Source organism: Catharus ustulatus, chromosome 4 (assembly GCF_009819885.2).
Source record: "Catharus ustulatus isolate bCatUst1 chromosome 4, bCatUst1.pri.v2, whole genome shotgun sequence".
NCBI lineage: Eukaryota > Metazoa > Chordata > Aves > Passeriformes > Turdidae > Catharus > Catharus ustulatus.
In genome coordinates, this window is record NC_046224.1 from 71,541,135 (window position 1) to 71,567,444 (window position 26,310).

The 26,310-nt window shown below is 48.4% G+C and overlaps 1 protein-coding gene across 1 annotated transcript in view; it reads left to right on the plus strand.

The window, feature by feature from the left end:
- Positions 1 to 20,575, plus strand: part of B4GALNT3 (beta-1,4-N-acetyl-galactosaminyltransferase 3) — a 58,618-nt gene extending 38,043 nt beyond the window's left edge. Inside the window, exons 3-20 of the mRNA XM_033057030.2 lie at positions 229 to 306; positions 5,884 to 5,979; positions 6,500 to 6,590; positions 7,388 to 7,488; positions 7,851 to 7,918; positions 8,434 to 8,512; positions 8,884 to 8,950; positions 10,678 to 10,815; positions 11,097 to 11,206; positions 12,273 to 12,373; positions 12,997 to 13,073; positions 13,743 to 14,736; positions 16,520 to 16,815; positions 17,151 to 17,304; positions 17,807 to 17,879; positions 18,331 to 18,484; positions 19,199 to 19,325; positions 20,066 to 20,575. Coding sequence (XP_032912921.1) covers positions 229 to 306; positions 5,884 to 5,979; positions 6,500 to 6,590; positions 7,388 to 7,488; positions 7,851 to 7,918; positions 8,434 to 8,512; positions 8,884 to 8,950; positions 10,678 to 10,815; positions 11,097 to 11,206; positions 12,273 to 12,373; positions 12,997 to 13,073; positions 13,743 to 14,736; positions 16,520 to 16,815; positions 17,151 to 17,304; positions 17,807 to 17,879; positions 18,331 to 18,484; positions 19,199 to 19,325; positions 20,066 to 20,174 — 2,913 coding nt within the window. The 3' untranslated portion in view covers positions 20,175 to 20,575. The remainder of the gene's footprint in view (positions 1 to 228; positions 307 to 5,883; positions 5,980 to 6,499; positions 6,591 to 7,387; positions 7,489 to 7,850; positions 7,919 to 8,433; positions 8,513 to 8,883; positions 8,951 to 10,677; positions 10,816 to 11,096; positions 11,207 to 12,272; positions 12,374 to 12,996; positions 13,074 to 13,742; positions 14,737 to 16,519; positions 16,816 to 17,150; positions 17,305 to 17,806; positions 17,880 to 18,330; positions 18,485 to 19,198; positions 19,326 to 20,065) is intronic.
- The last annotated feature ends 5,735 nt before the right edge of the window (positions 20,576 to 26,310 follow it).

Below are 26,310 nucleotides of genomic sequence, written 5' to 3' on the forward strand. Positions count from 1 at the left end.
ACCATGGAAATGTGCTGTCAAAAAAGCCAGGGAGCATTTTCACCCTGTTATGTTCATGATATCTGGTCTGCCCTTTGGAAAGGGAGCTTGAAAACTTGTTTTGTTTTCTCATTATGCTCTTGTGATGAGGTTTGAACCCTCTTGTAGAGCTTGTATAGAACCATCTTGTCCATGTCAGTACCATGTCATTTATCAGATTATTTTGACTTTTCTCTACTTGTATTTCAGATCCAAGAGCTGCAAATAGGTGGGAGGAATAAATCAAATTATGCAGCTGTGGACAACCCTGTCCCATGGATGCCAGAGGTGGGTGCCTTTCTCCATCATTTTGTGTGAGGGGGTTATGGCTGGAGACCTGTATAGCAGAAATGAAAGGCAGGGAGCTATGCCTGGAAATTAATTTACGTTACTAGAAGTCCACTCCCTATCACCTTCTCCCTGCTTAGTGACACTTACAGACCTGAGTAATCATCCAGAAAGACTGGAGGGTCCAGATTCCAGGTAATTTGGTGTGTCCACAAGTCCTCAAGGCTGCAAGCACCCACCCACAATTCCAGGCAGCCCCCTGCCTTCCTGAAAAGTCAAGTTTATTCATGGCTGGGGTGTGTAGGGCCAATCACTCAACAAGCAAATGCATGACTGTGGCACACACAAGTGTCACACTGCTCTTGCTCTGGCTTTTGCCATCCAAACCCTGCATGTGATACCTGGAGATTTCTCCACTTCAGTGGCACTTCCATGAACAGAGACCCTCTCTGGTGACCTTTGCAGGCTGGGGTAAACACTTCCTTTGTTTCCTTGTGCCTCAATTATTCTTTCCTCCCATTTCCTTATCTCATCATTCCTCTTCAGATAAGGGAGCAATGCAGCCTGCTCCTGGGGAGAGGGACACCAGCCAGGGGGCATTTAGTTAATGGAGCCAGCACACTAAATTCCTCACGGTGATTAGAGACCTGCACAAATTAAGGAGCCCCTGTGACTCCCCCGGGAGGGAGCAGGCTGCTGGCCCTGCACTCAGGTCTGCAGATCTCCTTCCAGAGCCCAGAACCAGAGCAGACCATTGATCTGTTCTGTATCAGAGCCTGGCTCTGCAGTGCTGGTCCCACCTGGAGCCTGGCGTGTTCTCCATGCACACAGAGCTGCCTCCCAGATGAGTAGCTGCTGGCCAAGAGCCAGAGGGATGTCAGGGGCAGGGCTGTGCTGTGCCCAGGGATGGCACTGAGCACTGAGCATTTGCTGCTCCCACTCCCACTGCACTGGGCCATACAGGTTCTGTGTGGCATCTCCCAATGTCTCTGTGTCTCTGATCCCATTCCTAGAGATTTCCCAAAGCACATGAATCTGGGAAGTGGCCAGCTGTGGTATGCAGGGAACCTTTGCTGGGTTAGAGGTGCATGCTGTGGCCTGGACGCTTTTCTCTTTGGCTGTATAAGACAAAATTTCCTGCCCTTGCTGCAGGGTCAGCAGAGTCCCCCTGGCTGCCAACAGAGGCCAGTGGTTCAGCAGTACCAGCTGCAGGAGGTGAAGAAGGATCCATGGACACAACTCTGTGCAGAGCTGCTTGCTGTTCTCCTGACCACTGACTGAAATGTCTCCCAGCCTGAGGATTAAGTTTTTCTGTGACTCTGCCCAAATTAATTACCCAGGGTCTAGAATCCCATTGTGCCCTTCCTACTGCATCTCTAATAACTTAACTGCAGCCTGATTCCTGGGGTGAGGGACACAAGGTTTCCTCACACAGGTCAGGGAGCTGGTCTTTGTTTGAATAGACAGCCATATCCTTGACAAACATAAATAATTAACAGGGTTTCAGGGTGAGCTGGCAGCCAGCATTGCAAAAAAAGGACAGGTTTCAATTTTCCTCTCTCCGTTTCAGGATATGAGATAGGCAGCTTAAGTCTTCAGCCTTGGATAATGTGGTAGGAGAATGTGCTCACTGGAAATCCCAAATTGAAGTTTTGCTCTGGCATCTGGGGAAAAGGAGGGTTCACTCTTGCTCCTGGTTTCTCAAGATGCCTGTGATGGTCCCTATCCTTACCATCACTTCCAGGCACAAGAGCAAAGTCTTCCAGCTCCCAGCATTACCCAGAGCCTACTCAGCCTGGAGAGATGTGGGGTGTTTTGTTTCATTAATTCACAAGTGTGCTTGAGTGAACCTGTGCTGTGGGTATGAGTGTCACCATTTGACACTGCTGTAGGTGTGGGTAGAACTTTCAGAGAAGTGACTGGTTAGCCAGACTGTTCTCATTTACCTCTGCAAAAGCATCTGCTCAGCTCTGAGAGGAGAAAGGTCTGGGCAGTGCTGGGGTGCATTTAAAATGTCCTTTCCTCCTTCATGTCTGCACAGCCTCAGGACTTCCTTCTCTCTGCAGGGATGTCCAGGAGCACAGCCCCTTGCAGGCAGCACTCGTCCAGTTGCACAGGTGCTGCACAAAACCAAAGGGTTTAGCTGCAGTGTTGTCCTGCTCTCAAACCTGCCTGAAGTGGAAGCCTCCTTTCCTGAGAGGACTCAAAGACAGAGCTACTGCTGCTCACTCTGTCTCTGCTGATGCCCTTCCTTGTCACTCGTGCCCATCCAGACAGGGGGCTCTGTTGCTAAATTGTCTTGATGGATTCTCACAAGTGCCCAGCACAGCAGAGCGTGCAGCCAAGCCCAGCTGCTGGCTGCTGAATGTCACCAGTGAGGAGAGCTGGGCCAGGCAGGAGGAGGGGCTGCAGCCACTCTGAGGAGACAGAAGAGTCTTACAAGCCCAGGAGTTCCTAGCTGGCAGCACAATGTCTTCTTTCTTCCACGCTCAGGCCCTCTCTGTGCCCTGTTTATCATGCCCTGGGCTGCGTGCAGCTATGCAGCTGATTTGCCTCTGTTATGCCAAAGCTGCCTGGGATTAAATTAGGAAAGCCTTCTCTTCTCCATCCTGCTGCAGTTACAGGGCAGGAGGTCCTGTCTCTGCTGCTTCAATCCTCTCAGCTTTGCTGCTTGCCCAGATCTTTCCTCCCTGGCCTCCTTGCTCAGCAGGAGCCCCTGGGTGTGTGGTGCCAATCCCAAGACAGTTTTGACAGGTCTGGGTTTTCTGCCTTCCTGATCCTCCTCTATGGTCAGTTCTTTAGCAGGAGCTGATAATGCAACATTTCTCACTGGAAGGAAGTGGAAATATCCAAATCTTTTACACTCACCCTGTGCTCTGCCCCTGGGCACACTCAGACTGTGCTCTGCTCCAGGGCACACTCACACTGTGCTGGCATTGGCCTTGTTGTGTGACCTGGGGCTGTTCTGGGTCTGAGCTGTGATCCTGCACTGCTGCTATTTCAGCAGGGTGATAAGCAGCTGGGAAGAGGTGTTGGAACAGAGGAAGAACCTCATGGAAAGGGCAGCCATCTAAATGGGAATGTCACATAAATCCAGCTGTCACTGGAAGCTCAAACTCATGGCCTCTTTTCCTGGTTCTGGCCAAATCCAGAACTTTCAGGGCAGATATTTTATGGGGAGAAGGGGAACTTAACTTGTTGCTTGCTAGATCCTGAATTTGCAGCCCTTTGCAAAACAGGGCCATGTAGTTCCAAGGTGGGAAGTCGAATATAGTAACCGTGTTTTGGAATCATGTTCTAAAAACCACATTTTTGAAAATCCATTGACGTTTCTGTGTGTAGGAATTGGGAATGGTGGTGAAGTTCCTCTATAACTGCAATCTGCAAAAGCCCCAAGCAGGAGATTTTTACAGCTGCCTGTAATGGGCAGCTATGAATTGAGTTGAAGGGGTAGAGGTGATAAAGTTTCAAAACAGCTGCTACACTGATGACTCGTGGGGGCTTAAAATAAAGCCTAGCTCAGTTTTCATTCCCAAAGCAGCACTTTAGGCAGCCAGCACTTATCTGTCAATAATGTTCTTTTTTTCCCCTTTAAGAGGAAACAAACTAAGTTAAGCTGCTGTAACTCAGGAGAAAATCTGTTGATTTAGAAAAGATTTTAAAATTGCATGCAAGAAATATTTATTATTTGCCAGTCAATTATTTCTAGTACCTGTGAGTGCAGGAGAGCAAAGTGGTCTCATTAACTCCTGCCAGAATCTCCTCTCTGGAGGCTTTTTAAAGACTTTGGAGGCAGAAGTGTTGGGCTAGAAATTTCAGGAATTATCTCTTAAGTATTGATGGATTTATTTTTTATTAGACTGCCTTCTCCCCAATACTACACTTTAAACTGCAGTGTTGTATTGCAATGGGACTGGTCTGAGTTTTACTCTTCAAACATTTGAGCAAGTCTAGCCAGTCTTTTGGGATTTGCCTCATGAATATCTGGTTTTGCATTTGGGCTGCCCCATGTCAAAGCCAGCCCAGCTTCATTGCAGTCCCAAGCTTTGAGATCATCCCCTGGGCCTGTCTTTGGCAGGAGTGGGCTGCAGTGCCAGCCTGTCCACAGTGTGGGAGTGTTGTGCTACGTTTCATAGAGCTCTGAGCCTCCTGTCTACCGTGTGCGAGCAATTCTCAAAAAAAAAAAAAAAAAAAAAATCAAAAACAAACCAAAAAACAAACAAACAAAAAAAAACCCAAAACAAAACCCAAACCAAAAATCTGAACATCAGTAGCAGCAGACTTCCATAGGACTCAGTTCCTGGCAGTGACTCCCTGTGGGAGCCCAGCCTGTTCCTCTCACTCCATGTTCCACAAGAAACAGCAGTTGTCATTATTTGATTTGGCTGAGAAAAGCAGTGTAAGACCCTTGGGTGTGAACCTGGATTTGGCCAAGGGGCACGGGACTGCACAGCAATTAAGTTCCAATTCAAGTGTTTGTCACGCCTGCAGTGATTTATTTGTATCGCAAGTTCCTGCAGAGTCCTGGGTTTCTCTGGGCTGCATCCAGCGCCCTGAGCCCTCTGTCTGTCTCCACTCTGATTTTGTGCATTGCTCTGAGGAATTACATCCACTTTGTCTGGCTGCTTTTGCTCTTGTCTGGCAGGCAGAATCCAGGCTGAGGGGTGTCAGAGGAAGGAAGAGGAGGAGGTGTTAGTGGGGGGCATTGCTTGCAGACATCCATCAAGCCGTGGCAGTGGGGACACCAGGGAGAGAGGGCTGACAAGTGACCCCTCCAGAGCAGCAGTGCTTGTGAGAGTGCTTTTCCTAGCACACAGAAATGGTTTTCATGTGCACAACTAAAGCCCACAGCTTGCAAGGAGCATCACTGGTGCAGAGCCAAATCTGCTTCATGGCCTTCCTTCAAGCCACACTTTATTTCAAAACACCAACCCACCGTCCTGGGAAAAATAACTCAGTGAAGCAGGTTCTCCAGCAGAAGTGCACGGAGAGGTTGGACCCTCCGCCTGTGTGCTGCTCCAGGTCTGCTAGAGTCTCCCCAGCGAAAATTAAGAATTTGCTGCCATCTGTAGACATTTGGGTGCTGTTCAGGCTGTTTCCCAAGCCCTGCTCCCACAGCCCTTATATAGGCAAGACAGCCCCAGCAAAACCTCCCTGGTCCCAAGGCAACCTATTCCTTTCTTCAGCCTTTTGCCATCTAAGGCAGCTTGTACTGTCTCCAACTTATTTATTCTTTGCTGTTGGATGCCAGTCCTGTGAGGAGGGCTCCAGCATCCAGCTCCACTGGTTGCAGAAAGCTTGGACTTTGCTGGGGGGCAGGCAGTAATTCCCTTCTGAATGGTTCTGACACAAATGAAGTCTGTCCTTTAAGGAGTGTGTTGCTGAGGTCCCACAGTGGCCAGCAAGCTTTTCCCAGCCCAGTTGTGCTCCAGCTCTCCTGCAGACCAGTCCATCATAGCAGAGGAATCTTCTTTCCCTCTCCCAAGTACTCTGGTACCAGGGCCAAGGCTGTTGGAGCAGGGGAGGCACACAGGGGTTGGATGCACCAGTTCATGGTGCCCCACTTCTGCCTTCTAGTTCCAGGGCCAGGCCAACCTGCATGTGTTTGAGGACTGGTGTGGCAGCTCCATCGAGCAGCTCAGGAGAAACCTCCACTTCCCCCTCTTCCCTCACGTGAGTAAGACCATGACATCCATTGTCCTGCACTTCCCAGCTCAGCTTCCCAGGTGGATCACATCCTGTCCCTCCCTCCCTCCCTCTGTCCTGCTCTTTGTTAAAACCCAACATCTCGCTCCCAACCACCTCTGTCCTCCTCCTGAGGGAGCAGGAAGCTTTCACAAGTGTGGCAGCTCTTCTGCTGCACAGGGGAGGGTCACTTCACACATCCCAGTGCTCAGACACAGTCTGAAGGAATTCTTTATTTGGTGCTCTTTTTCCAAGTGACTAGGGCATGCCATGTCCTGTCCCCACCATCTCAATGGCATCCTCCGTGCAGCTTTTCCCTCCTCAGCAGCACCTGCTCCACCTCATTTCTTACTTGATTTGCTCTTTCCCTCTGCCTCCATCACATCCCATACCCCATCCTCCTTTCAGAGAGAACCCTCTGCCCACCTGTCCCAGGGTTTTTGCTTCTCCCCTTGTTCCTGTCACATCTAAAATTATTTTTATTAATTTTTTTCTTCTTCCACTTCAGACAAGAACTACGCTGAAGAAGTTGGCCGTGTCCCCAAAATGGACCAACTATGGTCTCCGGATATTTGGCTACCTGCATCCTTTCACTGATGGTGAGGGTTCTGAGTGCCTTCTCTCATGACTCTTGTCACCTTCCCCTCCCTCTCCTCCTAGTGCTGAACCACTGGTGCCACCACAGGTCCCTCCTGTGGGTGGTGTGCGTGACTGGAAACACATCTGCCTCCCCCCTTGTAGGGTGAAAAGGAAAAACCCAGGAGAACACAGATGGGAGGTGCTAGATAAATAACAATGCTGTTGGAATGCACATCCCCCTGGCGTGTATGTGGGCACGAACAATCCCTGAGCTTTGCTTCCCTCCCTCACATGGCCAGGACTGTCCATGACATCACTGATGTCCCTGCTGCAGCTGACAGCTGTGTCCCACAGCTGCATCCCTGTGCCCCCAGCAGCCTGCTGGCACTTACCCTTTGTCACTGGCCTGCAGCTGCCATCCCCATCACCCCGGACAAAGAGTGAGCATTAAGCACCTCTGTCTGCCTCTGGGGCTCCACGTGCACATTCCTCCATCCAAACACTGCATCTCACACAAAATTGTGCTCTGAAAGCAAAAGGGATGTTGGGAGGCTTTGCATAGACTTTTTAGCTTTCCAGGTTAGATGTCAGGTGAAGCCAGTGCAGGAGGGACAGTGACATCTGCAAAGTTTGTTTTCAGTCACAGCAGAGTTAAGAGAACTCAGAGAGGTTCAAAGGCAGAAAGGAGATAGCAGCAAAAGGGAGGGATGGTGTCACCAGGAAAAAGGGCAAAGACAGCATTTTAGAGGAGGGGGATCTGCTCTGTGCACAAGCCCTTAGCCCAAAGCCCATTCTTACTCCCTCCATCTCTTGGCAGGGGAGTTCCAGTTTGCCATTGCTGCGGATGACAATGCTGAGTTCTGGCTGAGTCCAGATGAAAATCCCTCTGGCCTCCAGCTGCTGGCCAGTGTAGGCAAGGTACAGTGCATGCTACATGGCTTCTGCCATCCAGGCTTTAATGTTTCTGTGAGAACAGAGACCTTCCTGACTTACTGCTTCCTTGGACTAGCCAGGTTTCTTTCCTTGCCCAACTACAGACCTCACGATGCCAGATGGGGTATGACATTGATACCTTAAACCAGTTACCTCTTGGTACTGCTATTGGGAGTCCCTTGTTCACAATTAAGGGACTTAAATCTGTCCACAGGCAATGGATTTCACAGATGACTTACCAGGAGGAATCAGAGGGAAGGGGGAGTTCAATTTTCTGTTTTTATCATTGTCAGTGCAGTAGCAGGGGAAGAAACTCATCTTAACTAGAGCGTTGTGACTCTTCACAGACAGGGAAGGAGTGGACTGCACCAGGAGAGTTTGGGAAATTTCACAGCCAGAAGTCAAACATGGTGAGGTGAGTGAGCAAAGTCCCTCAGTCCCAGCCACCTCTGCACATGTCCAGGAAATCACAAAGACAAGGGAAAAGCACTCAGGCTTGTCCTGAAGAGTTTAGCAATACAGAGAAAGAGATTACTCTGGGGTATTGCCAAAGCTTTGCTGATTTACTGCAGGAATGCAACACTGAATTTTTCTTCCCTGGAGCAATCAGCCACCAGCACATCCAGGCTCCCCTATACGAACTGTATCCCAAGCTTCCTGCCTTGGAACTGGCCAGGTTTCCCAGAGGCCAAAACCCATCAGGTGACACTGAGAGGGAGTTATTCAGAATTAACTGAGAAGGGTGCTCCAGGTGCACAAGTGAAGATACCTATCTTGCTGTCAGGATCTGGATTTTCTTGGCAGCGCTAACCCTGCCTTCCCTGAGAATTAGGTTGTTTCATGGGTGTGGTTGCTCTCCACTCATTGTCTGCTGACAAGCTAAGAAAAGTTCCTCAATGCTCCTGGTGACAGACACCTTGTTCTTCACAGGTTGTCAGCAGCAGACAGGTACTACTTTGAGGTGCTGCACAAGCAGGATGACAGAGGAACAGACCATGTGGAAGTAGCAGTGAGTCTGTGGAAATGGTGGTCCCCTCTATGTGTCCCCACAGAGCTCGGGAATGATGTTTGTGACCATTTCCCTCCTTTCCCTGGCCTCAGCTCCTCATTGCATGAGATGTAGCTTATCCCTTCCAGAGCCCTTACCTGCTTCTGTGTGGGATAGTCCTGGCCATGTGTCAGGACCTCTTCTTCTGCTTACTTGGGATGGATGTGCCTTCTCTGGGGTTGCAGCTTTTTGGCCTTTCCTGGTTTGGATGTGTCCTCATTCCCAATTTTTTGCTGCTGGGTAAATTCGGTCCTGGTGGGGGTAGTGTGTTCCTTTTCAGGTTTGGCTCACTCCATAAGTACTTCATTTAATTCAGTGTTTCTCTGTTCCAGTGGAGACTGAATGACCCAGAAGCGAAGTTCAAAGTCATTGAGTCCCAATATCTCTCCCTTTTTGCTAGTAAGTATCTTTATCACAAGTTTTCCCAAGCACCTCCCCATTCTTCCTGAATGTATCTGCATCCAGTGTTTCACCATGAATCATTGTCTAGCCGGGCAAATACCGGGCATACACATCATTGGGAGAAAAAGGTGGAGACAGTTCAGGAGAAAGATTCCTGGACAAGGGTGTGACTCATTATTTAACACAGGAGAATCAGAAGTAAGATTGGAACATTATTTCAGGGAAGTCTAGAGGTAGTGAGGAAGGGCAGAGGGGAGAGTCTGCATAGGTGAGGAGTGTTGTAGATTGAGAATAACACAGGATGGAGTTAGCTTGCTGAGAGCCAGGGGGAAGTGAGTCCCAAAACATGGGAGCTGCAGGTGTGTGCTGCCAGCTGGACACAACCAGGGAGAAGGGGCTGCTGTGGCACTTCAGGAGATTTCACTCTGGATCCTGAACACAGCAGGATGCACTGGCAGTGCTGGGGAATGCTGCTTTCTTCTGTACCAGCCTCAGGTCTCTTTAAGTTGATGCTGGATTGCTGCAAGCACATCAGTCCAGTCCCTCCTGTTTTGTAAACCCTTCTTAGCACATCAAGTGATGGTGTTATCAGTTAAGGAGTCAGTCCTGTTTGCCCTTACCCAGCTTTGTCAGCATCACTCTCCTCTGCCAGCATTCCCCCTTTCCATATCTGCTGCTGTTGCCTTCCAACATTTCTGGGCATTTTTCCATACTAGCCCTTTTGTGCATGGAAGACTCCCTGATGTAATCAAGACATCTGTTTGCTGTGTCTTGGATCTCAACCTGCTGCTGTATTTTCTGAAATCTCCCATTTGGTTAGGACTAGGCTTTCCATCTTCCAGTATTTTTCCTTCTGCTCTTCTTACTAAATAGGATTAGGTAGAAGGGAAGACTGACTTCCCAGAAGATCCTTTCATTATTAGGTGTGGTGCTGCAGTCTCATTTTTATCTGTTACCTTCTGCCCATAGTTTTTCCCTCGTTCATATTAGCCTTTGGCTGTATCTCATGACATCCCATTCTTTCTGGGGTCCCATGTAGTTCAGTACCCAAAAGTTGCACACCAGTGCCCTTGGCAGGATATTGCTTTTCCCTCATGGATATTTTCTACAATTCCCCTCATTTTAGAGTAAGATCCATGGAGACATGAAGTCCTGTGACAGCAGCACCCAAGGAGAAATGTAACCAATACCCAATCTTGAGTTTGAGCTTCCTGTTTTTCTTGGCTTACTGTGGGGCTTCATTCCCTTTCTGGAGTAATATCCTCCTCAGCCACTGAAGGTCCTTCCCCAAGATCCTGATCCTTTTCCAGTATGGGCAAAAGCTTTGCTCCTCAGGTTTCTCCTCCCATTCATCTTTCTTTACGTCCTTTGAAAAGAAACTTAATACTAATTGAAAAGAAACTTAATCCTAGTAATACAGAGGTGTCCAGTAGTTCCTTCCAGTTCAGCACACCGCTGCTGGTGTATGCAAGGCAGGAGGTCATTTTCCTCCACTGCTCATCACTGTGTGTGTTTGCTTTTGGTGAAAGCCGTGCTCCCACCCCACAGCTTCTGTATCTCCAACTTCCTGGGTCAGAGCATTTCCTTTGCCCCTGCCAGAGACAGCATTAGTGCCATGGAGGCAATGCCATTTGGAAAGGGCTGGCACTGGAGAGAGGCGATTTTTGGGACAAGGAACAAGTTAGCCCCTGCCTCCCCCCTTGTGTTCTCTCTCTGGTTTCTAGATGAGACGCTTCTGAAGATGGATGAGGTTGGGCACATCCCGCAGACGCTGGCCAGCCACAGGAGCCCGGCTGCTGACAGCAGCAGGGCACACCCCGCTGACATGCTGAAGCCTGATCCCCGGGACACTCTTTATGAAGGTAAAGCAGCTGAGGAAGTAGCAGCTACAGTATCAGCCACTGTAGGAGACAAAGCACAGGCTAAAGCCAGCTCCCCATTCTTGGTATCCAGCTCACACGGCATCCCCAAGCGTATTTTTGTGTAAGTGTCTTAAAGGAACGTGAAGAGTTGAGCAGTGCAAGAAGCTTTGTTTAATCTATTTCTTATTTCACGTGGATAAATAGAGCCCAGGGACAGGAGTAGGTGCATGGGTTGCAGCAGGGCTCCTCCTGCAGCCCTTGCCCGTGTTCCTTTTCTGCAGTGCCTCTGCTCAGCAAGTCGCGTGTGCGCCGGGCGCTGCCCGACTGCCCGTACCAGCCCAGCTACCTAGTGAATGGATTTCCTCTGCAGCGCTACCAGGGCCTCCAGTTCGTAAGTTGGGTGTCTTGGTGCTTGCCCAGGGATACACCAGCAGGAAGAAGAGATAATGTTAGCCATGGGGCCTGAACTTGCCTTCACAGGGAGCCTCACAATGGCTGAGGGTTTGATTCTCCACCTAATATGTGTGGATTACTAAAGCCATGGATATCTCTTCAGGGCGCTCTCCCAGTTAGTTTTCACTCTCTTGCAGGAGTTCAGCTCACAGACAGGTGGAGAGATGCTGAGGGAGAGGGTGGGAATTTTGCACCACTTAATTACCACTTAATTAGTGGTTTGTTTCAGTCTTTTTTTTTTTTTTTTTTTTTTTTTGCTTTTACTCAGAGTTAGGATTAACAAATACATGATGGAGATGGATTTTTTCATGTTTGGGTTTGGTGTTGTTAATTAAATTTTATCAAAAAGTACAGAGCGTGTGACAGCACTTCCAGCTACCTGCTAGAAGTGAGGAAAATGGAGAAAGATCCAGCTGCTACTGGGGGTCTTTCAAAACTAAACAGTCAAATAGAGAATTAACACCTATATTATTTATACTCTTAACCTAATAACTAAATTCCCATGAACCTTTGTGACACTGACCAACCAGAAATTACTACCTGAACCCCACGAAGAAGAAGAAGGAAGATGAACATCAAAAAGACACCACCCAAAATCTTCTATCTTGTTTCATACCTATTACTGTACTATAAAAACATCAATTTTAAAACCCTTTACTGTGTGAAAGCACATACTATACACCTGTGATTTTAACTTCATCACTTAAATTCAGAAGCCTTCTCCAAAGCTTCAGGTCAAAAGCAGTGTTCTCCAGGGGGTCAGTGCCAGAAAGTATAGAAAGCTCAAAAATCCCAGGGTTCTGGGATCCAACACATGCATACATTTATCCAAGCGTGCTTTCTTCTGTCTTCCATCCTCATAGCCTGATACTGGAGAGGCAAAGAGTGAGCAATTCCTGTTCCTATAAAAAGGGCTGGTTATCCTGCAGCTATGTCTGGGTCACCTTGTGGCTGATGTCTGGCATTTATGAGGGTTTCACTTTGTCTTTCTCCCTTCTTCACAGGTTCATTTATCCTTTGTTTACCCAAATGATTACAGCCGCCTGAGCCACATGGAGAAAGACAACAAATGCTTCTACCAGGAAAACCCTTATTATTTGGAAAGGTAGCATGCTGTAAATTTGGGTTTGCTAGCAGGGTGGGGTGGAGCTTGGAGGCTGGAATTGGTGTGGAATGTCATGCTCATTTCTGTAGGAGTTTCTTAATTCTTAAAGATCCCCTAAGTCTTGCAAAATATTAAGGCATTTATAATTTCTTTTGACAACTTAAGTGAAAATATGTGTAGGTCTCAAGGGCTTTTAGGTCTACCAGTGCTTTTCTTGCACTGTTAACCCGGTAGCTGAGTCAGAGCATGTTTGTTCTCTTACATCAGGGAGTGTATTCCCAGCAAGCTTGGTTTTCCAGTGGCTGGAGCCTCCTGATAGCTGTCACTGTGAAAGCCAAACTGTGCTCACCACCAGGCCTCCCTCTGGGGGAAAGAAATGCATGTCACTCATCTTCACTGGTGCCCAGATCCCAGTGGCGGCCCCACAAGGGAACTGCTACTTGTATGCTCCCTACTGCACCAATCAGACACTGTGTGCAAGGACTCCCAGCCATTCAGGGGAGCTTTTTTGCAGGATAAGGAGGGTCCCTTTCCCAGCTGATTATGGCCTCCATGCTCAGAATCTTCTTCCTTCCAGGAAAGGAAACTTTCATCACACTTGCGTTTTGCTCTTCTCTCTACAGATTTGGATTTTACAAGTACATGAAAATGGATCGGCCAGAGAAGAGCCTGGACTCTGGAGAAAAGACAGAACAGCCAGGTAGGGGCCCTAATGTCAGAACCCAAGGATCCTTTTATCTGTCCCTTTTGTGGGTGGTCTTGCAGCACCAGCTGAAAGAAGCTGTTGACTTTCCACACCAGGGAGGTCTCAGCCTTTCCCTGCCAGATGGCTGTGTCTGGGAGGAGACTTTGCTGCGACTTTTACTTCTCTTCAGGGCAGGTTGGGAGCTCACCAAACAGTGGGCTGCAGTAACAACATGAAAACTCTCAGGCTCACAGCTTAGCTGAGGTGCAATTCTACCAAGGAGTAACACAGCCAGAGGTGTGCAGTGTGGCAGCCTCTGGTCACACCTGCCCTGCAGAACTGTGGCCAGACCCACAGCTAAGGGTAAGGCCAGACAGCTCCACAGCCTTTGGCAGTGTGAGTGATGGGTACTGAGGTGGCTGGTGGCAGCAAGAGCTCAGCTCCCACGTGGGAGAGCATCCCTGTCCCTCTGAGCAGGAAAGACAACGCTGAGAGGAGGTGAGAAGTAGCTACACCCCTGCCTGGTGGGTAGGGAAGGCAGAGGTGTAACCTTGATTAATTCAAGGAGGATGCCATAGGTGTAACCTTGGTTCATTCAGGGAGGATGCTGAAGGTATAACTTTTTTCATTAATTCATTCATTCATTCATTCAATTCACGTCGACACTTTCGATTCATTCCGCAGGCTCCCAGGAGGGGAACCTGGATGACCTGCAGTACGAGGAGCAGGATGTGGAGAGCACCATTGCCCCTGAGCATGCTGGCACAGGGAGGGCATGGCCAGCAGGCAAGGCTCCCAGCAGCCTGGTGGGCAGTGACAATATTCACGATGACTATTCCCTCCGGGAGCGCCGCCGGCTCCTCGCGGTGATGGGTGACCATGAGGAGATGTGGAGGAGGAGGATGAAAAGGTCTGGTGTCAAATCAGCCATGCTGGTCTCTACCAACCAAAGCCTCAGACTGACTGGCCTAGAGGGAAACCCAGTAACAAAGAGACCCCGTTTAAAAGCTGGCCTCAAAGACAATTCCAGGAGCCTTCCGCAGCATGCCAGGGTCATCCAGGGGAGAGTGCCTGTCAGAAGGGCAAACCCCCCTTCTAGGACTGTTTCTCAGCAGTCTCTTGGCCACCTCAGGGACTCAGAGGACACAATTCCCAACAGGATAGGAGCTGGAGGAGGCCTCAGCACCACAAGGGATGAGCTGCAGCCAGCAGGCACCGTGCTAGCTGGGAAAGGAGGTCCAGTCTCTGGCAAAAACAGGAGACACACGGTGAGCACTGCCAGCCCCAGCCCCAGCCAGCAGCCCAGGCTGCCACAGTGGCTGAGCCAGGTGCAGCCCTACATTGCTGATCAAAAGATGGCCACCAACGGGGATCTGGGTGAAGGAGATGCTCAGGTGGCCTCTCCTGTGAAGGGCAAGTCTGGAGAAGCAGCAGAAGAGGAAGAGGTGGATGGGGAGCCAGAGGAGGAGGAGGAGGAGGATTTTGATTATGTACCAGTGTTTGACCAGGCTGTCAACTGGGAGCAGACCTTCAGCCTGAGCAACCTGGACTTCCACATGCTGCGCACAGACTGGATTGACCTGAAGTGCAACACCTCGGGAAATTTGCTGCTAAGAGAAAGGGAGGCCCTGGAAGTTACACGTGTCTTCCTGAGGAAGCTCAACCAGAGGAGTAAAGGGTAAGGCACAGTGAGAAGACCCAGAGCTGGTTTACCATGTTGCGTAGGGAATACTCATTATGTGAGTAATAGGTATCAGGGAAGCAGAGGATGAACTAGATGTGGTAAAAAAGATTTCAGGAAAGGAATCAGTATGAAACACTGCTGGACTTTAGACACACTTCTTTTGCTTGAGAAATAGTACCAGCTTTTTTGCCTTTTGTTACATGGTCTTGGTATGGTTCTTCTCAAGACTTCCCATCCCTGCTGATAAAGAGACACACTTCCTTTAGCCTCCATAAGCTAAGCAATCTAACTCTTGACCTTTCTGTTGGGCTGACCTTAATGTTTACGATTTTTTTACCAGTCTTTTTCCATACAGATTTCAGTTGGTGTTAGTCTTCCTTTACATAAGTGACCAGTATCCTGAATGTTTTATGGAATGGGTGTTATTAGCTTCTATTCCCTGCTGGAAGTAAGCCTAATGCTACATATTGAGATCACATTTGCTTTTTCAGGGTCACATCAGTCACAACCAGGTGTAACTGATCAATATACACAAGATTTTCTCAGGATTTTTAATTCACAAGGAAAATCTTGTTATGATCTGAAAGGGCATGACCTGGCTTTTCATCCAGTTTTGGCCATTCTGAATCCTCAGCTCCTGACAGTTTTTTATGTATGATTGCTCAGTCCTGCTGCATATTCTTGTTTGATAAGTTGTCATAAGCCAGTTTCAGTAGACCAAACATAGTCCTTGTGCCAAGATCCTTGTAGGTGGTGTTGAATACACTCACTATTACCAGCCCTACACAATCATTACGACACATTAGTCATTTTCTGTGTCACCTTTATTTCATTTCACCAAGTATTTTCTCTTGGCTGGAATCCCAGATGCTTGTGGATTTAGGAGAGACAGGTGCTAAACATTCCCATGGGACTTTGGAAGCAGTGCAGCAAAGCAGGGGGAACCTGGGGACAGAAAGGATTGTGGTACCCACAGGAAAGAGGCCAGCTGGGCTGGAGGAGGGAGAGGGTGTCCTGGTTTCAAAGACAGGTGTCTGCTAAGAAAGGCAGGATCTTCTCTTTGAAATGGAGAATGTAAACCCCCTACCTCCAAATTATTATAATTTTGAAATTAAGGGACTCTCAGGCAAAGATATGGGAATTAGGAATAACAGTTCTTTAGTAGGGAAATTAAAATAGAAATACAGTACTACAAAGAACAAACTCCAAACACTGACAGAGTCAGAGTACAGCCTGACACCCCGTCAGGCAGGGTGTTGGTAGCAGTCCCATTCCATGGTGGCTGCATCCTCCTGCAGTGACAGATGTGGATCTGTTGGAGCAGTGCTCCTGTAGAAGGTACAGTTTTCCTCCAAAGGTCCAATAATGATGTGGAAGGGTCTGGTTTTCCTCTGGAATCCAGTGGAAAAAGACTGCTCTGATGTTCCAAATCTCAGATTTTATCTAGGTAAGAAATGTTTGGCTCCTCCCCCTGGCTGGAACATCTCCCAGTGGGATAATGTAATTTTATCAGTCATGCAGTGGGACTCAGTAGCCCATTAACAGGAGATATCTTCCTGGAGGAAGGATGGGTTGTGAAAAGATAAAGAACAATGCCCTGCCTGGTTTCAGTGGATGGCCCATTAGCAGAATATCTCCCATGGAGATAAGGATCACTGCCCCCACCTGGTCTCAACAGATGATGATAGAGTACATACTTTTGGTCACATCCTGCATTGCAACCCAAGACAGCAGTGCTGGTGCCCAGGGTGCTCCCACACCGGGTGTGTCTCCGCAGGCGCTTCCAGCTGCAGCGAATCGTGAATGTGGAGAAGCGGCAGGACCGCGTGCGTGGCAGCCGCTACCTACTGGAGCTGGAGCTGCTGGAGCAGGGCGAGCGCCGCGTCCGCCTCTCGGAGTACGTCTTTGCACAGGGCTGGCAGGGCAGCACCAGCCATGAGGATGAGAGGAGGATGAGGAGCCTGGTGTGGGGCCGCCGGCGGCACCTGATGGCTGCGGCCAGCGAGCCGGAGCTGTGCTGGCCCCAAGGGTTTTCCTGGAACCACCGGGCTGTGGTTCACTTTGTGGTACCAGGTAAGGGGATCTGCCTCACCAGGATGTTGAGGGGGAGGGCACCCATGAGGGCAGTCCTGGACATGGGGCTTGAGCCTGTCCCAACCATCCTGCTTCCAATTTCTGTTCTCTCCAAGTTAAATACCCTCAGAAATATGATAGGGCCCAAGCAGCCATGAGCAAACCCCTGTCACATGGTGGGAAAGAGCCCACACTGATTCCTGTGAACCAGGCCTATTTCATCATCCCTGAAAGGTTGTTGGGGTTTAACAAGGCAAGAAACCTTGCCCGTTGAGACAAAAAAAACCCATTGAAATCAGTTTGCTTCGATTCTCTCCCTGTTGCAATACAACCAGTGAAAAACCAGGCACGTTGGGTGCTGCAGTTCATCTCTGACATGGAAGAGCTGTTCCAAGTCACCAAGGATCCCCACTTCAGCATCATCATCACAGACTACAGCAGTGATGACATGGATGTAGAGAAGGCTCTGAAGAGGTCTACCTTGCACAGGTGGGAGTACTGCTTGGTCACAAAAAGCCACTCACACACTTATGCCTGCAGTCTCTGTGTGTTGACCAGCCACAGCCTGCTGCAGCTGGAACACCACAAGCACCATCCATCCAGACTTTGCACATACACAAGAATGTGTTTTTGTTATGATGTGCATACACATATATGCATGGAACAGCGTTAGAAAAGTCTAAGGCAATACCTGGTGTAGTTTTCCAGCTTAATTTATTGTATTTGCCGCTGGCTGGTCATTTCCATTATGTGCCAGGCATTTCCAGTTCTAGTCCTAGGACAGAGCTGGGCTAGAGCTGGAAGAGTTTTGCTAGGCTCTGCTCAGGAGCAAGACTCTCTGGGACCAGGAGCAGTGCTGGGCTTTGCACTCCCCCAGCAAAGGTTTCCTCTGCTTCAGAGGGTGCACAGGGTGGGGGCAGCTCCACAGCCCTGTGCTGGTGTGGTGCTGCCTGCAGTGCCACTGAAATTCCCTTTCCCCTCTGCCCCCCAGCTATCAGTACCTGAAGCTGACAGGGAATTTTGAACGTTCTGCTGGGCTCCAGGCAGGAATAGACCTCATCACGGTGAGTCTGTGGGGCCTTGGGGGGGTGGGGAAGTTTGTGGTGTGTGTGTGTGTGGTGTTATCACTGCCTTTGGTCCTGAACATGCTGTTTTTTAGGGGAGGGAGTAGCCTCACAGACCAGTTCAGATGTACATGTGTTTCCTGTCCTTCTAGAGTAAGGGTCTCTTTGATCTGAGGAGCCTGTGCTCTGTTTGATTCTTGGTCCACCTGCTGGGACTGGGAGACAGGAGGGAAATCAGCAGTAGCAGCTTTGTGATCCTGTCTCTGCCAAGTCACAGCCATGGTATTTCACACTCATCATTGAACGTCAGTGGATGTTTTGCCAGCCCTTGGGATCTCAGTTTCTGATGTAGTAATGAGACTTTGACTTCCATATCTCTGTCTTCCTGCCCCCCAAGAAAGATTTACTGAAAGTCAACCTGTTTTTTTCCCAACTGTGCAATTGGCTCCAGGACCCTCACAGCATTGTCTTCCTGTGTGACCTCCACATCCACTTCCCAGCTGGAGTCATTGATGCAATCAGGAAGCACTGCGTGGAAGGCAAGATGGCCTTTGCACCCATGGTCATGAGGCTGCACTGTGGGATGTCCCCGCAGCAACCTGATGGTAAGAGGGCTCAGACATTGGGAAATGGGGAAAGAAGAAAGTGCCTGCCTCCTCTGCATTTGTTCCTCTGGCACTGTCAGGGTGTGGAGCCTGAGGTACTTCCAGGTCCACAGGGTGAGTGTGTGGTAGACATAGGATGGGGATTAACAACTTCAGGTACCTGGGATTTGAGATCAAAAAGCTAGCAGAACCCTTTATTTGATGTTTCTCCTGGTTATCTCCTAGGGTTCTTTATGGATTTAAGGACCTTGGAAAAACCATCCTTTGTTCCTGTCTGTCCATATCTCTCTTTTCTTAGGGGGCACAGCCTGTCCTGAGCAGAGCTGGTAGACCAGCGGGGAGGGAAAGCAAGCCAAGTTGGAGAGAGAAAAGTGGTGCCACACAGGATTTCCTTTAGACTGAGGTGGCCATCTTGAGCCATCCAGGCACAGGGACAACTGTGGGAAGCTGGGACAATCCAGGAATTTGTGTTGCCAGGCAGATGTGAGAGGCTCTGCTAGCAAGTTGACAGGGCAGACCATGCTGTCTGTCCACAAGCCTTTCTCATTCCCAAAGGTGGTTGGCATGGTTGGCTCTGCCTTGGTGCTGAGTTTACTCCCTGGTGTCAACATTGTGCTAAAAGGAGCCTGAGTCTCACTCCAGCAGCTCTGCTGGAGCCATCAGCGGAGCCATCAAAATCCCAACAAAGCTGTGCCTCTTTTGTGCTCTCCTCAGGCTACTGGGAGGTGAATGGGTTTGGTCTCCTGGGCATATACAAGTCTGACCTGGACAAAATTGGAGGCATGAACACAAAAGAGTTTCGGGACCGCTGGGGAGGAGAGGACTGGGAGCTCCTGGACAGGTAGGCATCCATTGTCATTGTTCAAGTGCTCAGGAGGGGAAGCCCATCAGATCCTGAAGAACCAATGACCATGGGAGTGGGGATCTAAGGAGATTGAGATGACTGCTTGGACCATAGCTTTGGCCAATGAGGGAGAGTCTTTGAACATATCCTGACCTCAAACCTAGTAGATGAGGAGACACAAAACACTCTACTGCAGCCACTAGTAAGAGAAGAGCTGTTTTCTGCTGCCTTCCAGCCACACTGCTAGTTGGTCTCATGCAGATCAGGCACTGGAGGTTGTGAAGACTTTGTCCTCTCCAAGCACTGCAGAGCACAGTCTGGGTCCCTCACATTTCCCATGTAACACTTAGCAATTGACTTGCCTTGATGACTAACTGGTGGAGAGGCATTTAAAGATTATGAGGTACAGTTCAAATTTTTGAGGATTTTGTGATGATGCACAATTCCTGGGCCTCTGGGTTTGTAGTTGTAAGGTTTGGGTCCTGTCCTGTCTCTTCTGTCAGCTGACTGCAATCCAGTGCTGCCAGCCATGTTTCCTCCTGACCAGTCCTGCTCTCAAGGGTGCCTAAACACTCAGAAAGCATCATTAGATTCCTGCTTACTGATACAGGATACCCTTGAGCTATTCTGGACGATCCAATTTGCTTCCAGCAACTTAAAAAATAGTTTATCTGGGGCTGAGTCCCTCAGTATTTTTGTGTTGAAATTTTCCCTAAGTCTACTCTTCTCTCTGCCAGGATCTTACAGGCTGGGCTGGAAGTGGAGCGTCTCTCCCTGAGAAACTTTTTCCACTGGTTTCACTCCAAGCGGGGCATGTGGAACCGGCGCCAGCTGAAGACAGCGTAGCCTTCAGCCCCAGAGCTGTTCAGCAGCACTGCCCACCATCTCACCCAGATGTGCACTTTACTGGGGCACACAGCTGAGTGCCCAAACCCTTCCTCTGCCTCCAGAGCCCGCTGATGGCATGGCACAGCTGAGGAAGGAGCGATCAGGCTGGCGGAGCAGGAGCTTCCCTTGTCAGCTGCTGCATCCAGGATGTGGGATCCGTGTGTGGCTGGGAAGGTGTGCAGGGGAGATGTCAGCAAGGGAAGGACTTGTATTTCCTGCCATGCAGTCTGGTGGAAGGTACAGTGGGAGAGGTGCCTTGTTTCCTGTTGAGTCTTGCACCAAACAAACACAAATCCCAGCTAAGCCCAGAATGGTTTATATAGAGCAAGGCAGCTTCTCTTTCAAAACTTGAGTGGGGGGAAAAAAAAAAAAGGGAAAAGAACCCACAACCATCCTCATTTCCTCTCCTTTGCCATCTCTCCAGTACCCATGATTTTGGACAGGGGACCAAAGTTCTCTGGTCAGTATTGCACCCACATGCCCATGTGCTGACTTAAGGAAATCTGGATGCAGAGGAGCTGATAGGCACTTTAGGCTGCTGGTGCTTAGATGTTTCTCTGTGCTTTTCACTTTGGTCATTATGAAAAACTGTGCTCGTGTTCAGCAAATTATGGGCCATGGATGGAGTTGCAAATACATTGCTCTTGCAACCGCCACGTTTGCCTGTAGCTGGGTGTGCTGGCAAGGGTGATTTACAATTCCACCTAAATTATTGACCCACTGCCTGAGGGTGGTGGAGGAGCTATACAGAGAAGATAACAGAGCATCTCAGGAGGAACTTTACAGCCTTACCTGACAGACATGTGTTTGTCCTAAAAATATCAGGGAAACCCTAGCAGGGAAGAAATGGCAATATTTTATTAGTTGAAATATTGTGATTTGTCAGAAGAGGAGACAAGAGTCTTCCACTCTCAAAATCCTGTACATTTATGCAGCATCTAAAAGTTAATTTAATAAGTTATGGTCTCACAGTTGTGTCTTGTAGTTTGACTCTTTGTAGAGAGCAGGCCTCTTGGTTGGAGAACCAGCACAGCTGTTGGTGCTTCATGCCTGGAGCAGCCCTGGGAGCTCTGGCCTGGTACGGAGGAGGTGGCTCAGGACTTGGCACAGGCACTGGGTGTAACAAACAGCTAGGACAGAGGAGGGTTGAGTGAACAAAAGGATGGGCAAACCCATGCTGTCATTGCATTGTGGAGAGAGCCCACAGCTGGCCAGGTGCTACAGGGAAATCTTGTCTCCTAAAACTCCTGTTAATGTAAGGCAAGATTTTATTTTTTTTTACCCTGTCAACATTTTAGGAGACTATATAAACCCAGAAATCCCAGCTCACTCAGTGCTTTACACTGGGGCTTCAGTGTGTCCATACCATGCTAAAAATGTCATAAGCTTGAGGGGAGAGCGTGACACAGGATGCTGCTCATGGTGCCCAGTTCTGTGGGGAGTTGCTGGGAAGGAGTAATGGATGTATGCAGAATACGAGCAAAGCTGGCTGGTACTAGATTTTTTTGCTCTTTGCTGATGGAGTAGATGCCAGTTCAGAATAGGCATTCATTTATTACTGGGTCTGTGGTGCTTGTCAAGGCCATCAAGTTCCACTGTTGCAGTAGAAAACTGAACATGCAAGTTCTGGCACGTGAGACAGAAATTGTCAGATCGTCTGTTTGCATCAGTCTGGGTTTTGTTAGTGATGGATTTAGAAAAAGTCCACCAGATACTAGAAAGTTCTGCTGTGCAGTGTGCAGCTGTGGTGAGAAGTAGACAGGAGATGGCTGTGTCTCTGAATCCATGGAGACACTGAACATCCCAGAAGAGGCAGTCTTAGCCAGCTGCCCAAGCCAGAGTAGTCTTCCTGTTGAGGGAAAATACTTTACCCATGCAGATATGAAATTAAATCATGGCAGTTGGGGTGATAAGGAAGAGGCTGACAACAGCCAACACTTTTTTTGAATTTTTAATTTTTTTTTTTTAAGTATTATAGGAGTTTGGGAGACCAGAGCCCTGTGATGCAATGTTGCAATAAGCTCTGTCTGGAATGTGCAGTGTCAGTCGTGCTCTCAGTGCAAGTCAGAGCCTGTGCTTCCCTCAGACACAGGCACAACTCCACGAGTGTGCAGGTGAGCTGCTTTCCAGGCTCCAGGACTGTGCCTGCACAGCTTGTCCAGGCTGGCTGTGTCACGCAATCCCTGTGGAATGGGGAGAGGCTGGCGGGAGGGCGAGTGCAGGGACATGGCCAGGAGTTAGCAGCAGCAGCTGGGAACAGCATGGTGCCCACCCTGCACATGGAGAACTGCTGGATTTGGTGGCAGCCCATGAGTCAAGCATGGGGAGGAGGAGTTATTTGTACCCTGTGCTTCCACATCTGGGTATGGATGTGGTCTGCAGCACCTGAAGTTATCAGCTGGCATCCATCTGCAGGCACGGGCAAGAGTTAGGTGCATCCAGACATGCCTAAATGCCATGAGTCTTCCCCACCACAGAGGACAGCCAGCAAAGAGTAGACTGGACAGCAGGGTGCACTCCTCAGTGCAGCATTGCCAGAATTTGAGGGTTTTGCCCCCATTTTTCGACTGTGACTGACTGTACTCCTTCGTTCACACCTTGGAACCCAGGCCAGTGGTAAGCAGAACTACCTCGTGAAGACTCCTTGGTGGAGATGTAAGGAGTTACTGGTTTTCAGTCCAGTTTCCCAATGGCCAGTTTCAAAGCTGCCATCTCAGATGTTCTTCCCTTTCACTGGGAATTCTCAGTTGGTATCCAAGCAGTACTACATGTGATTGCTGAGCAGCAGTGCTGGGTTTCACTGTGAGGCTGCTGCCCCTCTTCCAAAGCAAGCTGCAGTTTCTCTCCCCAGACAGAGTCACAAAGAGGGACAGAGCAGGAAGCACAGCAGGAGCGGATCCCTTAACCATGCAGTGAAAGAACATGGCCAGGAAGCTGACTCCCCTCCACAGCTGGTCACATTTCTGTCACCAGGATCTTTTTAGGAAGCTGTGCTGGAGTTCCTGGCCCTCGTGTGCATCCTGGATGTGTCCTGCCTGGACACCTGGAGGAAGTCAGCTGCATAGGACTTTGCTTGGATCAGGCTAGGAGCAAGCTGCTCTGGAAGCTCTGTGGCTGGGGAGATGATGGACAGTGCTGCACAAGAGACTTTTTCCAGGGCAGGATGTGACCAGGCTGGGGAGTCTGGGCCACCAAGTGTGAGGTGCAGGACAATGGGGTTCTGCCTACAAGTGTGGCTGTGTCTTCAGGATTTGAAGTGTGGTGCTCAGGTTTGCTTTGCAGGTCAACAAGGGAAAGAAGAAGGGCTGGCTTTTAACTGGAGCAAAGTGTACTGTGTGAAAATTATGATTTGTTTCATCATTGTCTTAATGTTTGAATGAACATGAAGTATGAACATCTCTCCTTATTGCCTACAAATGTCTGAAGGTGATTGGTTTTTGTGTTGAAAATCTGAGTTGTACCTTTCAGTTACCTGCCTTAAAGTGGCTCTGTGCCTTCAAGACAACTCCTGGGCCACCTCTCTGTTGGAGCTGGGGGATATACAGATTCTCCCTCGTGTTTTATAAATACATTGTCTTCCTACAAGAGCTCTCTTCTGTCTGTGTGTTCACTTGCACCCACATCACTGTGCAGCAGAGATTAGAATGCAGGTGTGCTCCTCATTCTTCAGGGAGTACCAGACAGAGAGCTCACTCTGCCCAAACCAGCAAGAGCTCTGCAGCAAGGGCTGGGTGGGAGATGCAGTGGGCAAGGTGAGCCAACAGTGAGCCCTGCAGAAAATGGGATGGCAACAACACAGCTTTCCTCCTGCCTGCATGGATTTACTTTCCTCCTGCCTGCATGGATTTAACACGTGAAACAAGGTGGAAACAGTGGACAAAAAATTCCAGCAAATCGTGAGTGTGATGTGATGGGAGAATGTGGAAAACACAGTGGTTTTGTGGTTTGTTTTGTGGAAAGCACACTCCTCCTGGCAAGCAGGGGACAGTTCCTGGAGAAGACCACGGGTGGGAGCCTAGACCTGAGCTCAGTACTTGGCACAGCCTACACAAATGGGAGGTCAGCTCTTTCACAGCAGCTACTTACTTGGCCCATTTTCATTTCAGCCTGTGCCTTCTTTCAGTATCAAAAGCTTGGCAGCAATAGGAGTCACACACAAAGACTGAAAAAGACAGCCAAGGTTGCTAATGAGTGTGATTTCACTATAACAAGAAATTATTAATATTAAAGGAGATGGAGGGAAAGTGTTCCAGTGTGCTGCCAGTCTTTTGCTTGCCTGGGATGAGTGGCAGGAAGCCTCCTGCTCACACAGGCCTCACATGCTGCCATACCCCATCCACTGGCTCCCTGAAACAATGATGAAGTTAAGATCTGGTAATGAAATTCCCTTCACTGCTTCTTTCCCAGTTGAATAATTTCTTTTTTTACCTCTCTTTACATTCAGTCATCAATGCTAATTGCTTTGCCTCATGCTCCATGAAGCAGTGAGTCCTAGGGTTTGGGGTCTGCATGCAGGATGTGTAATTTTTTACCTTTCCATGAACCCAGCCAGCCAGTAGTGGCTGGCAGCCCTTGGTTTGTGCTTTTGCTGTCCTTTCCACTCATTCTGCTACCTCTAGAGTGAAGCATTTTTCTAGAGGAGGTGAGATAACTTCCCAGAAACATCCACCCCTCTTTGCTGCCAGTCAGAGCAAAGACTGAGGACCAAGTTAAGCAGCAAACTCAGAGTCACCCCAGACCTGTCATCCCTGAGAAAAAGTGTAGGACAAGTCTCTGCCTGCTTCCCCAAACAGATCTGAGATTGTGCTCAGCTTTGCCACTTCAGGTTCTGGTAAATACGTAACTGGTATTTTCCACCCTACCCTTTTTATGCAACTTTTCCTTCAGCTCAAAGAAGTCACAGACACTTTCTGGTGCTAAGCTGCTGACCTTGGTGGGCAAGGTCATTCCCACCCTCTCAGAAAAAGCACCACGTGTGACTGACACAAATTTGGTTTTGTGAAGTCAGTTACAGAATACAAATGAATCTATCTGTATCTGTCCCTAAGTGTCAGACACTCCCAGTAGCTCCTGAAGACTGGTGTGAGGATGCTTTCATGGCATTTCTTTATCAGGGGTGGCAAGGATATACAAAATGAGAAGTCCATGTTGAACTCTGATTCTGCAGTACAATGGAAAAATCATTTAATAATCAAAAGAGCATGTAATTATTTAAATAGGCTTACATAAGACTATTAAGATACCATTTTTTAGCAGGACTATAAAGTTAAAAAAATTAGGATCAAAAATTTGTAGTCTTTCATAAAAATCTTGAAACTCATTAATTCAAAGGATTTTTTTTAAGGAAACAAATTGTTCTATTACAAGATTATTACGAGAGCTGTCATTATAAACCAAATACATTTTAAAACATTTATATTAGTGATAAGATTAAATGATAATGGTGATTTTTAAATGAAGTAATAAGCTATTCAACTGTAATTTTTCATTGTGGCAATAAGCCTAGGCTGTGTCCTTATGTATAATGCTGCTTCATTTTCTACTAAATATTGTCAGGCTATTCTGACATCATTCCTGATATGTCCCTGATGATGATATCAGACCACAATAACTATTTTGTGTCCTTGTTAATATTCCAGTGCTGGAAATATCTGATTGTTTTCTTAACTATGGCACATTTAATTTTAAACAACTAGGAAAACATTTAAATTGGCTTCACATGCACACACCATTCTGTGCTCCTCGGAAAACTTCTTTTCTAGTTTGAGAAATCCATTCCGACATTTGGGAGGTAATTTTTTGGGGGGGGAGGTACAATTACTTCAAGAGCATCAACTTAGGTTTGAAACCAAAAAAAAAGCCGGACTTATTTATTTAGCCTACAAAGCAAATCATTCACTCTTCTCTACCAATGAGCTAATATTGAATATGTGAAGCAGGCAGCTAAAATAAGAAGTTTACAGAACTGCACTTTTAAAATGTATACCTGCTGCTGCTCCTGCAGTTTTCTCTTGCAAAGTTTGCTCTAGCTTGGAAAGGCAATGTTCCCACCTGTCAGAACTGCAAAAGCATTAGAGGTGGGCCGGTATGCTAT